Here is a 13,759-nt window from a genome sequence, read left to right as displayed (position 1 = left end):
CGTTTTATATCTGTCTTTTCAGCTGAGGTATATCTGTTCTGCCTTGGGGTGTCGCCGATGGGATAGCGATGAAATGGAAGAAGAGGAAGACATCTTACTTCTGCAACGCACGCAGAAGACCGTGCGAGCTGTTGGGCCACGCAGTGGCAGTGAGAAGTGGGTATCAGAATATCAGTAATGGCATTATTTAGAAGTTTGGTAGCTGGGCATGGTAGCACACACCTTTAATCCCAAAATAGGCAGGTAGATCTCTGAGTTCTAGCTATGCAGGGAGACCCTGGGGGATGTCTGGAAAGAAGACTTCTTTAAAGTCAAGATTTCTCACAGACTTTCCTTTGTAGAGTTTCTGTGAACTATTTGTTAACCTAAAAGGACAATGTACTTTTTAAGAGAAATAAATGCCTTCCTGTGTTAATCCCAAAGATGTGGGGAGAGAGACCCAACCCAAATCATCGTAGCACAATTAATTAAAGCAAGCAGATAAATAAAGCAAGCGTTTTTGTTTTATTTTTTTTTTGTTTTTTTTTTTGTTTTTTTTTTTTTTTGTGGTGGTTTTTTTGTTTGGTTTATTTTTTTCTTTTTTTTTTTTTTGGTTTTTCGAGACAGGGTTTCCCTGTAGTTTTCTAGAGCCTCTCCTGGAACTAGCTCTTGTAGACCAGGCTGGCCTCGAACTCAGAGATCCGCCTGCCTCTGCCTCCCGAGTGCTGGGATTAAAGGCATGCGCCACCACTGCCCAGCCAAGCGTTTTATTTGTATATGCAGACTGTCTCCCCCTAAGGTGGGGTTCAAGAAGTCTGCTTTGGACTTAAGAAAGACAAGATTTTTATAGCTCAGGAGTAAGGGGGTTTCCAAATGGGGGATTTGGTGTGCAAAATAGGTAGGGTTACTGGAGCAGAACATAAACATAACAAGTTAGTCATAATGACCTCCTGAAACAAAGACATGATTGCAAAGTGGTAATAACAAGGTAGCCATAAAAACAGGTCATCATGACAAGGTAGTCATAACAACTTTGAAACAAAGGTAGGGTTGCAAGATGGTTATAAAAACTTTAGAAACAAGACATGGTTGCAAGGCACTACAGAACCATTTATAGTTGAGGTTACAGGTAGGGGACAGCCCAGTCCTTGAGAAACAGATTTAATCATAAACAGGAATGAAGCTAGTTTGTTTTTACTATAAGATGGCTTGTGAGCCTAAGATGGAGGCAAGCTAGTTTTATTGCTTATGTTGACTTATGATAGCAAGCAGCTTCACATTGTGTGCTTCAAGGTGTGGTACCCTGGAGTGCCATGGAGTGAATGTATTTTGGCTTGGTCTTAAGTCAGTGACACTTGTCATAGTAAAATGACTGAGAGAAATTTCATGGCAGGAAGCTCTTAAGACAAAGTTACTGTGTGCCATGTGAGTGTCTAGTGGGTCGTTAGCCCTATTTTGCTTTACTTCTCTTCATTTTGTAATGCTGAGAAGCAAACCCAGCTCTCTGCACATGCGAGGCGATGTTCCATCGCTGAACTGCAGTCCCGGCTCCTAGTTTTAGAAGAATCATTTACTCTGCTTTCTTTAAAACTACTAACCGTTCATTTGATGTAATACTTTTTGTTTCTCCAAATAATGAACCCCTTATGTAGTTTCTCCACTTAAATATGTGATTCAAATGTTAGCTGTGCTGATCCTTTGTCATGCCCAGACTTTTTCAACCTGATACACTAAGCTCTGTCTGTGTAGTAAAAAAAAAAAAAAAAAAAAAAAAAAAAACAATCATTTTAGATCCCATATTGATCTTGTGAGGCTGAACCAGACTTGCAGATTTTGTCATCTGATGAAATAGAATTCAGGTGTCTCTCCTGAAATTTGTTTTTTCAAGCCTGATTTAAGAATGCATTTCTTCTTTCTGTTTTTATGGCCTGTGACTAGAGCTTTGCATTCACGTGCTGCTCTTTATCCTGCTGAGACTGTTAAGTCTGAGAGCTCAGTGGGAGCTCGGCCACCAGGAGCGGAAGTGCAGCTTAGCCGATTTGTGAGTTACCAAAGCTGGAAGAGTGTGGGGTTCTAAGCTCTGGATTCCTTAAGAGTGTGTGTCTTCTAAGCTCCATGTTCCTTAAACATGAACATATATGTATGTGTATTTATACATATATGGATACATGTGTGTGTGTGTGCATTACTAAATTTCAGAATTCTATGTAGACCATTTTCTTTCTAAGTGACATGATAGTTAAGTCAATAGTTAGGTAGCTTTCCTGTTTCATAACTGTAGAGGAAACATTGCTGCTTTATGGGTAAGAATACGGACACCTAGGACAGAGCGAATGACCCACCATATCTTGGTTGATAGAGATCTGACAGTAGAGTTTAGGTGACTGAAAAAGTTGAAGTTGTTCTGCAAGGTTATCTTTCCATTAGAATCTAAAATTGATGCATGTACCTTGCCTTTTATGTTGGTTTGTTGGTTTTATTGCACTTGAATGTAATGTGCTCAGGTAATTAAGAAATTAAGGCAGGCTGCATGTCACTTAATTTTAAGCTGATTTTGTTGTGCTCTATGAGATGTGTTAATTTTTGCGAGAACATCTGGCCTTAGGTGGTTCCAGTCCACAACCTCAGAATGGTTGTTTACAAAGGATCAGCCATGGTTCTTTCACGCCCTCTTGTGGTGGAAATCAGCATTGCGTGCCTTTCCAGAAAGTTATGATGACTTTTTCTCTCATCACAAAATTGTTCTGTTTTCTTCTTCAGTCTAAAAACAGTGCGTATTATTTGGTCCCTTTGTTTAAAAATAAGATTCTAAAACACACCTTTGTAAATTTAAGGTGGAATTTCAGTGTTGGCCACTTTGAACTTCGGTATATTCCAGACATGGAAACTAGAGCCGGATTTATTGAGAGCACCTTTAAACCCGGTGGAAACAAAGAAGACTCTAAAATTATTTCAGATGTGGAAGAACAGGAAGGTTCCATGCTGGACACGGTGATAAAGGTCTCCGTTGCTGATTGGAAGGTCATTGCGTTTAATAAGAAGGGAGGCCACCTAGAATGGGAATATCAGGTATTGAGACCCCGGACTCGGTGACTGTGACCCCCCCCAGTCCCTGCTTGATCAAACACTTTGCTAAGGGAGGTAACTTTGTATCCTCAACTCTTCTCTGCTTTAAAACTGACTTTAAGAGACATTTTGTGGAGCTGGTGAGGTGGTTCAGTGAGTAATTACTTGCTATACAAGCATGAGAACCCGTGTTCACATCCCTAGCACCATCATGAAATTCAGGCCTGCAGATCCACGTCAACAACCAGTTCTGGGAAGGCAGAAAGGGGCAGATGGATGGAGCTCGCTGGAGCTCGCTGGCTGGCCATCCTAGCCTAATCAGTTAGTTCCTGGAGTTGGTGAGAGACCCTGTATCAAATAACATGGGGGAGCTGAGAAGTAGAGGGCTCAATGGATAAGAGCAGTTGCTGCTCTTGCAGAGGACACACGTGAGATTTCTAACACACCCAAGTGGCTACTCACAACTGCCTATAACTCCATTTGCAGTAGATCCAACACTTCTGACCCAAATCCAACCACAGATCCCAGGCGTGCATGTGGTGCACAAACATCCGTGCATGCACAACACCCATATTCATCAAATAAGAATAAATAAATAAAAGTGGCTGAAGAAGACAGCCAGCATCAACATCTGGCTTCCACATGCGTGTGCGTACTCACACCACACATACAGAAAGAAATAATAAATAAGTAAACGACATTTACAAGTTGGAACGTCTTAAATACCGCTTAAGTTTCTGAATGTTTTCCCCTCTTGTCTAGTTCTGCACTCCAATCGCGTCTGCCTGGTTGGTCAGGGATGGCAAAGTCATCCCCATAAGTCTGTTTGATGACACAAGCTACACGACTAATGAAGAAGTTTTGGGAGATGACGAAGACATTGTAGAGGCTGCTCGAGGAGCCACAGAGAACAGCGTGTACTTGGGTGGGTAGATGTGGCTGGTGGACGGTCCACTGATGCCCAGAGCGCTTCATTGCTGAGCCTTCCTTAACATCTCTGCGTTGATTTGTACTCCTGCAATTTTTCCACCTGTCCAGTTCTGCAGTCTAATTAGTACAGTGCATACTGAGACTTACGTTAGAAATGCGTGGAAGTGCTCTACTGTATAGATATAAAATCCCTGCCTCGCATCTGTATAGGTTTGCTCTCCCCTTCCAGGCTGTAGTTTGTTTATTTCATGGCATCTTTACAGCTTTCCTGAGAAACAGAAGCAAAGTTCTTTGCTTCTGGACTACTGAGCTTGTCATATAAATACATTTTGAAGTTTTTTGCATATGTTTGGACTAGTTTGGGTTTTAAGTTGTCACAAAATTATATAAATTATATGTCACCCAGACCTCAACCCAGTCTCCATGAAAAACTGTAATCTGAATGTCTTTGGCAACATGAATAAGTCAAATATACATATAAATAATATATTCATGTAAGTAAAGAATGCCCTTCTTTTTGTAATATAAAATAACATACATGTGTTGTAATAGCAGTTGGCCAATCTGCTAGTCATTGCCCAGGAATTACAGCTGTTTGCATAAACTTCCCTTACAGAGACAGTCATTTCATCTCTTTGAAACGGGAGTTTTGTTTGTTTTTGTTTTTTTTTTAATATTTTGGTTAGAATGGTTTTCTGTTATTGAAAAGTTCTGTTTATTTAGTGAGGAACATTATAGAGGCCTTATAGTAGCCATGTATTTGTAAAACAATGTAGTGGGACTGCAAATGGCCAGCTCCCAAATAATGACACAGGATTCTTATTAAGTATGAAAGCTTGGTCTTAGCTTAGGCTTGTTCCCAACTAGCTTTTGAAACTTAAATTAACCTATTTATATTATTATATGTTCTGGCATGTGGTTTATTACCTCTCTATATCGTGCATCCCGTTTCTTCTGTGTCTGGCTGGCGAATCTCTTCCACCTCATATTCCTCCCAGAGTTCCCCTCTCTCCCTGGAAGTTCCATCTATCCTCTCCCTCCTGACTGTTGGCCATTCAGCTCTTTATTAAACCAATCAGAAGGTGCCCTGACAAAGACATCTTTCCAGTGTACAGAAAGATCATCCACAACCTAACAGTGTAGAGGCCTTATGTATCTTGGTTTTTGTTGAGTCAGATATAAATGCTTTGAACATCTTTCTTCTCTGGAAAGAACTGCATAGTAGGCAAAGAAGTAAGTAGAATTCATCTAAGTGCCATAAGTCAAAGTGAACTTTTAAGAACACCGTCTCATGGCTGATGTGTTTTGTGGTTGACCCAGGGATGTACAGAGGCCAGCTTTACCTGCAGTCATCTGTCAGAGTCTCAGAAAAGTTCCCTACAAGCCCAAAGGCCTTGGAGTCTGTCAATAACGAAAATGGAATTATTCCTCTGCCAACGATCAAATGGAAGCCCTTAATCCGTAAGTCACCTAGAAACTTTACAAATACCACTACAGTGTCTAGGTAAGCCATGTGTAGTAACACACAACTGCAACCTCCCAGCGTTTGGAAGGTGGAAGCAGGAGGTTCAGAGGAGTTCAGGGTCCTATTTAGCTGCCAAGTGAGTCTGAGGTCAGCCTGGGTTACAAGAAACCCTATCTCAAGAAAAGAACAAGCACACCTTTAATCCAAGCACTTGGGGGGCAGAAGCAGTTCAATCTCTGAGCTTGAGGCCAGCCTGGTCTGCACAGTGAGTTCTAGCCTATCAGGGCTACACAGTAAGACCCTGTCTCCAAAACAAACAACAATAGCTTTTAAAGAAAAGAGAGAGAGAGAGAGAGAGAGAGAGAGAGAGAGAGGAGAGAGAGAGAGAGGAGAGAGAGAGAGGTATATGCCAGGTGGTAGTGGTGCAGGAGTAGGCAGATCTCTGAGTTTGAGACCAGCCTAGTTTACAGAGCAAATTTGAGGACAGCCAGGGCTACGCAGTAAGACCCTATCTCAATAAAAAGAAAAAGTGAAAAAGTTACATGTTATCACATCATATTTTTGTGAAGAATAAATTAATTGAAGTACCGGGATAATCCTTTAGTTATTTTTCCACATCTTTTGTTTGTTTTTTTACTGTAAATGTTGTGTTTGAATTACTTTTTAAAAAACTTTTTAGTTTAATTTTATTATGGGAAGTACATGCCCTAGGCACGTGAGTCAGTCTAAGGACAGCTGTGGAGTAATTCGCTCCTTCCACTTTCATATGGGTTCCAAGATCAGACTCAAGTTTGAGGCTTCTATGGCAAATGCCTTTACCCAGGTAACTGCCCTGATGATTAAGTGATTTTTTTTGTATGACTTTATGCATCTGTTGTTTTGAGATATGATCTGCATTGCCTGGGTTCATCTCCAACTCCTGAGCTCAAATATCTCCCTCTCTCCAAGAGCTAGCACTGCAGGTGTGGGCCATCTTCCTAGTCTTGTGCTCTAAGTAGGACTGTTTGATTCTCAGCAGCAAGGGTGTTGGGCTCTTTGACCTGTGATCTTGAACTGAGCTGTGGGTGAACATCAGCTAAGTGAGCGAATGAGCCTAGCCTTCTACTAAAGTCACGTGGTTAATTGTTTACGTTCTCTTTAGATTCTCCTTCCAGGACTCCCGTCTTAGTCGGGTCTGATGAATTTGACAAATGCCTCAGTAATGATAAGTTTTCCCATGAGGAATACAGTAATGGTGCACTTTCGATCCTCCAGTATCCATATGGTAAGTGTCATTCCTCACAAGTGAAAATTACTTAATTGTCTCATTCAGTTACTTGAAATTAATTAGTAGAATTCAGATGAAGGTAAGTTGATTGACACATAGAAGAATAAAAAAATAAATTTGGAAGGCAGTAAGCAGTACAAGCTTCACAGCTAGACTGTAAGGGTTTCAGGACAGTCAGGGCTACACAGAGAATCCCTGCCTTGAAAAAAAAGGTGGGTAGGACTATTATACTTATCGTAACAGGAAAACCTTTTTAATTGCTTTCTCAGACAATGGTTACTATCTGCCGTATTACAAGAGAGAGAGGAATAAACGGAGCACACAGATCACAGTCAGATTCCTGGAGAGCCCACACTACGGCAAGAGCATCCGCAAGAAGGACCCCGTCCTCCTCCTGCACTGGTGGAAGGAAATATTTGGAACGATATTGCTTTGCATCGTAGCCACAACCTTTATCGTACGCAGGCTTTTCCATCCTCAGCCCCATAGGGTAAGATGCTCTTTGAACCCGATGTGCTTCAGAGTATCTGCTGTATAGAAAGCTCACGGTAGGAGAGGTTAATGTATTCTGATTCTACCACAGGTCACTTATGCTTATATAGTCGTCCATCACTTAGCCAAGAAGGTGCATTCTGGGAAATGTGTCGCTGTGCAAAGGTCCTAGGTGTACTTCCACTCCAAATGGCCAAGACTGTTGCATGCTAGACATTACAACACAGCCTGCTAGTGCAAGGCTGCAGTCTTACACAGTGTGTGTTTACAACACGGTGTTAAGTGTCTGTGTATCTGAAATAGATAAAGCCCAATAAAAAAAAGAGTACTAACCACAGTTGGTTTTTAACTCTATTCTATGTTACAGGAGGGCTGGAGAGGTGGTTCTGTGGTTAGGAGCACTTGCTGCTCTTGTGTGCCCACATCAGACAGCTCTTAACTGCCTGTAACTCCAATGGCAGGTGATCTGACAGCCTCTTCTGTTCTCCATATTCTGACATAGAGTCATACACACACATACACATATATAAAAATAAGATCTCTTTCAGTTGTTATAATAATACGTGTAGAGCACACTGTTGTTCGCGTACAGTGGAGGCCTGAATGGCTGTGATGCGAGGCATGGCTGCACCCCATGTCTGCTTCCTTGTCTGCACTTGGTCCTCTGGCCTTTGCACTCTGGCTTTCATTCCTGCAACTCACAAAGCTGACTTTGACCAGAGCTCTGGGTGATCCTTTGTTGACACAGTGGACAGTTTTCCAGTCCCCCAGCCGAGCCTCTGTGATGACACTGTTGAATGCTTCTCTTTGACTTTTATTGTCTGACTTCCCTGACCCAGGCCCTCCCAATCTTCTTGGAAGTTAGTGGATCCTTCAGGACTTCACCCTTCTCTGCTCCTCCCAGCCCCACCCTACACCTCAGGACTCCACAGAGTCTCCTCACGTGTTCTCTTCTTTTCACCGCCAAGCATCTTAGAGACCCCCAAATCCCACCCACCTCCCTCTTTTTTTGTTTTTCGATTTCATAGAAAGGGGTTACCCTGTAGCCCATGTTGACCAGAACTGACGGCAATTGGCCTACATCAACTTCCTGGTTTGCTCCCAGATCCAAATCGTTTCTCTGGAGCAACTGTCTAGCTAGAACTATACAATTAGCTCAGATGAGCCATAGCTCACACTGCTCATCCATCCCATCCCATTCCGTCCCCAGCCTGTCTTGCTGGCATTTTCTGTCTCAGACCACAATGTTCTTACCTGCTCTCTGTTCTCTCCTGCACCAGTCACCAGTTCTGTCAAGGTCTTCTTCCTAAATATCTTCAGTTTTCATTTCCTCGGTACAGATAACCATCACTGGCTCATCTTCTGATCGCTGAAATATCCTCTGACTAGGCTCATGCCTCTCGAGCACTCCCTGTCTACAAGCCAGTCTTCATCCCCACTCCATTTTGACTCATTTCCTAGCATTAAAATTCTAGTAGCTGACTTCACGTTTTGATAGAATAAAGTTCGTCCTTCAAAAACGCAAGGGTTTTCAGTGAGTCATGCCCTACCTGTTCTGTACTCAACTTTCCCCACACCTGGGTCCTTAGATGCCCGAGTTAGGTTTTCTGCTTATGTCAGAAACAACCTCAGGCTAGAGAGATGGCTCAGAAGTTAAGGGCACTGGCTGTTCTTCCAGAGATCCTGAGTTCACTTCCCAGCAACCAGCCACATGGTGGCTCACAACCATCTATAACGTAATCTGATACCCTCTTCTGGCATGCAGGCGTACATGCAGACATAATACATTTACATAATTAATAAATAAATATACCCTCTTCTCCTTGCTAATACATTTAATAGGGACTGTCTTGTTTCTCTCTGCTTGCAGATGACGTTCTGGAACAAGTTAGTCACTTGTCCAGCTCTCCAGTCCTTTACATAACACCTACCTAGCAAGACAAGAATTAGTTATACAATAGATGAGCCGTGATTATCTCTGCTAATATTTAATATTCTCTAGAAAGTCTTTCTAAGGTTGATAAAGAGACATTGCCAAGTTCAATTTCCTGTAGTCAGAATATTTTTAAAAGCATTTACAAGGGGTGGAGAGATGGCTCAGAGGTTAAGATCACTTCTCTTGAAGAGGTTCAGTTCCCAGTACCCATAGAGCATCTCACAGCCATCTGTAATTGTATTTCTAGGGGATCTGACATGCTCTTCTGGCCAGGGTGGGCGCTAGCACACATATATACATATGCATACATACATGAAGGCAAACATTCATACACTTCAAATATTTTAAAAAAGAGTAAATAGCAAAATCCATTTACTGACACTAGGGCTGGCAATGGGAATTGAGCCTGTTGAGATACAGTGAAGGGAACCGCTCTTCTTGTGTATATGCTTTTTATTTTCCCCAGAGCTGTTTGTTTTTCAATGTTAGCTCTTGAACTAAGATGATCAGCTGACTTCCGTTCAGCTTTGTACTAACAGTAAGTAACTGCTTTCTACCTTCTCAGCAAAGGAAGGAGTCTGAAACTCAGTGTCAGACTGAAAATAAGTACGATTCTGCGAGCGCTGATGCCAGTGACAGTGGCTGGAACGACGTTAAACACTCAGGCTACGTGTCCCGGTAGGTGTCTCGGGAAATGATGCATACAAACAGCCTCTGCTGTGTTCAGCTGTGAGTTCAAATCCCAGCTTTGTCATCCTCCAGCTGAGACGCTAGCAAAATGAGACTTAGTTATGTCTTATATCACGTATGAGATGCCATTTTTTTTAGAAGATAGGGAGGTGGTACCATCGGTCCTGGAACTGTTGAGGGCTTTTGCATTTGAGGAGGCGGATTTGTACTGAGATCTTTGACTCGCCATTTTTGGGAATTCAGATGATCATTCTTCCTTCTCTGTGAAGGTAATTGGCCCAGGGAGGGTTGGCATCGATTATGTCTCCTCCTTAGCTGTTCTCTGAACAGCTGAGGCAACTACTAAATTAATGTGTGTGTGCAAGTCATAGCTTACTTCATAAGAACGACTCCCTAGAACAGCTGAGTCTCCATCCGTGGGATGCATTAATCCTCACAGTAACTCAACAGACATTTGAGAGACCTTTGATTTGCCAGCTAGTGTCCAGATTCTAGAAAGACAAAAAGAAACAAAAATGTTTTGCCCACATTTATGGTCCCCATGATGCAGCCGTGCTGAGACACATGAGCTTCATTGTAACTGCAAAAGAAAGTATTCTGTATACTGTGTGGACATTCTGTACACTGTGTGGACATTCTGCACACTGTGTGGACATTCTGCACACTGTGTGGACATTCTGCACACTGTGTGGACATTCTGCACACTGTGTGGACATTCTGCACACTGTGTGGACAGTGCAACGGAACAGTTAAGCAGCTAGAATGAAGGGGATGAGGTTTCATTAAGTACAAAGAAGCAGCTATCCAGGAGCGCGCGTGGCAGTAACAAGAAGCCTGAGCCTGAGAGGGCATGGTGCACAGCATAGGCCGGACCCCGTCTTCTGTGTTCTCATTACAGTACACAGAACACACAGCTTAGAATTTATGACATTAATTCCAGCATGGGGAACACAACTCAAATGTGGACTGGCTTTAGAGTGAAAAATACAATCACGAGACACACTTTCCCCTCTGAACTCGACAAGAAACTGAAGAGAGCCAGTCACGTGGCTCCTGGCAGAAATTCAAACAGTAGGGAGGCTAGAGCAGGAGGACTGCCATGAGGCACCACAGGGAGGCTGCAGGTGACAGTGACAGGCACAGGTGACTGACAGTGGGGAACTGAGCTGCCCTGGACACTGTGGTGGGTGTGCTGACTGGTGAGGCCACCCTTCCAGAGTCAGCTAACAGTGTGCTTAAATGTAACAAGATTGATTAACTTTCCTAAGAGAAAATTTACAAGCAGTGAAAAAGCATCTTTGACAGAGTCAGAAATGCCGAAGAAAAGAAAAGCTTAGAGATTGGAGAAGGTAGTAGTGTGATCACTGATGGAAAGTTCTGTATCGAACAGATCACTGGTACAGTTATTTTAGGGACAAGTGATGGCCAACTAAGCAAAGCATTTATTATTTATGTGTGTGGAATTTATAAGTATGTATGCGTGTTTGCTTATTTATGCGCACAGGTGAACCTAGAACACTGCTAGTAAAATTCAAGCTGTGTTTTTTGTGAAATACATTCTGAGAGTTTACACGCATTTATGTATGATGATACAATACTGAACTGTTTCTGTTTCATATTGAAATATTATAACATTTAAAACTACTTCAAACTTTTAAAATTTTGTATGTATTTCTTTAAAGATATCTAACAGATTTTGAGCCAATTCAGTGCATGGGTCGTGGTGGCTTTGGAGTTGTCTTTGAAGCTAAAAACAAAGTAGATGATTGCAATTATGCTATCAAGAGGATCCGTCTCCCCAATAGGTAATGGATTTAGTAAATTGGATCTCATCTCATAGGCTAAATGTCTTCCTTGTGCTCCGTAGTCACAATGTAGCTTCTTCTTCCAACTTTGTGGTTCTAAATGCTGCCAAGTCACAGTGGTCTTAAAGCTGTGAGCTGTAGATTCTGTAGACTGTTTTAAAGTCTGGTCCTTAGACCAAGAGAGATGACTTGGAGGTTAACACACTTGCTGCACAAGCATGAAGACAGAGTTCAGATCCCAACACCCAAATAAAGAGGTGGGCATCCTGCACACACCTGTAACACCAGTGCCAAATGGGATGGACACAGGAGGATTGTGAGGCTTCCTGCTTTCTGACCTAGATTTAAGAAAGAAGAAGAAAAGAAAAGGGAAAGAAAAGAAAAGAAAAAGCAAGCCCGAGGTTCAGAAAGACCCTGCCTTAACAGGAATATGATGGAGAGTGAGAAGGGAGGGTGCCCAGCGCCTTCCTCTGGCCTTCGTGTGTCCACGCACGCACATGAGCATTTACCGCCATCATACGTACACAAACATATATGTGAATTCTTAAGATTTCCCCACAGGCAAGTGTAAGAACTGTAGTCACAGCATTTCAGAATATTTGTGCTATAATGTATTAGTTGGCTTTTCACTAATGTAACAAGAAACCAGATAATTCACTTTAGAGCTGCTCATTTGGGATCCTTCTTCCTGAGGTGTCAGTTGATGATGAGTTGGCCTGAGGCAAGGGAGAGAAAATGTGGTGGAGAAAACAGCTTACAGTTCACCTCATGACTAGGAAGAAAGGAGGAGACCTGAACTCAGCAGATCCCCTTCAAGGGCTCCAGGGATGTTCCATATCCAAACTACAGTTTGTGGCTTACCACTATTAAACAAGAGCTTCCTGGACCTGGCGGTGCATGCCTATAACCCCAGTACTCAGGAGGCTGGGCTGGGAGGGTCCTGTTTCTCATTGCTGTAACAAATGCCTGGCAAGGCAGCTTAAGAAAGGAGGGTTTGTTTGGCTCAGTCCAGGAACACAGGGAGATGCACGCTATTGCTGCTGCAGTCGGGGAGCACAGGGAGATGGACGCTGCTGCAGTGGGGAGCACAGGGAGATGGACGCAGCTGCTGCAGTGGGGAGCACAGGGAGATGGACGCAGCTGCTGCTGCTGCTGCTGCTGCTGCAGTCGGAAAGCACTAGGTGACTCTTTGCTCTCATGAACCAACAGACATTTAAGAATCTCTAGTGATTTTCATTTGGCTAAGAAAGTTTATTTACATGAGCAAGTAGGTTTGTCTGTAGCCATTATTTCCAGAAAGACCAAAGAACAAAACAAAACACTAAAATCCACTTATGTTTTGTTTGTAATTTAGCACTTAATATATACCTAAGGCTAACTCATGTTCTTAATTTTATATTCAGTGATTTCTATTGTACACTTCGGTTTTCGCCATTGGACATCAAATACTTCAGATACGGACAAACCATCCCATTTTCTGTGTTTCAGGGAATTGGCACGGGAGAAGGTGATGCGTGAAGTCAAGGCCCTGGCTAAGCTGGAACACCCAGGCATTGTGAGGTACTTCAATGCCTGGCTGGAAACACCGCCAGAGAAGTGGCAAGAGAAGATGGATGAAATCTGGCTAAAAGATGAAAGGTAGCTCAGTTAGGCTTAAAATGTGTCTCCTAGGCTGGTGCTTTGCTGTGAACATGGTGTCATTTGGTAGCCTAGAAATGAAAGTGTGGTAACATCTGTCCTATGTCATCAGATTATTTCTTGCTGCTTGTTAAGTGCCTGAGATTTGGTTTCAGCTTTTTCAATATGCTTTTTCTTAGTATGAATAATATTCAAGGGACCCACAATGACTTTTCTCAATATAAAATGCTTCTGTGTTTATTCATTTTTTTGCCTTTTTTTTTTTTAATGAGGTTTTTCTTTTGGCAGTTGACAGTTTATAACTCCATCTTAAGTAGGTTTAGGCGATTTCAGGGTTTTTTTTTATTATTGATTTTTATTGAGCTCAACATTTTTCTCTGCTCCCCTCCCTGCCTCTCCACTCCCCTTCAACCCTCTCCCAAGGTCCCCATGCTCCCAATTTACTTAGGAGATCTTGTCCTTTTCTACTTCCCATGTAGATTAGATCCATG

At 42.5% G+C, this 13,759-nt stretch overlaps 1 protein-coding gene across 1 annotated transcript in view; it reads left to right on the top strand.

The window, feature by feature from the left end:
- The window catches only part of Eif2ak3 (eukaryotic translation initiation factor 2 alpha kinase 3), a 67,734-nt gene that overhangs the window by 34,215 nt on the left and 19,760 nt on the right, over positions 1-13,759 (top strand). The window contains exons 4-12 of the mRNA XM_038320550.1: positions 23-156; positions 2,814-3,048; positions 3,808-3,970; positions 5,296-5,436; positions 6,582-6,704; positions 6,977-7,197; positions 9,701-9,813; positions 11,508-11,630; positions 13,119-13,268. Coding sequence (XP_038176478.1) covers positions 23-156; positions 2,814-3,048; positions 3,808-3,970; positions 5,296-5,436; positions 6,582-6,704; positions 6,977-7,197; positions 9,701-9,813; positions 11,508-11,630; positions 13,119-13,268 — 1,403 coding nt within the window. The remainder of the gene's footprint in view (positions 1-22; positions 157-2,813; positions 3,049-3,807; positions 3,971-5,295; positions 5,437-6,581; positions 6,705-6,976; positions 7,198-9,700; positions 9,814-11,507; positions 11,631-13,118; positions 13,269-13,759) is intronic.

Source organism: Arvicola amphibius, chromosome 2 (genome assembly GCF_903992535.2).
Source record: "Arvicola amphibius chromosome 2, mArvAmp1.2, whole genome shotgun sequence".
Taxonomy (NCBI): Eukaryota; Metazoa; Chordata; class Mammalia; order Rodentia; family Cricetidae; genus Arvicola; species Arvicola amphibius.
The sequence above is the reverse complement of the archived record's forward strand: the minus strand, read 5'-3'. Positions and strand labels throughout refer to the sequence as shown.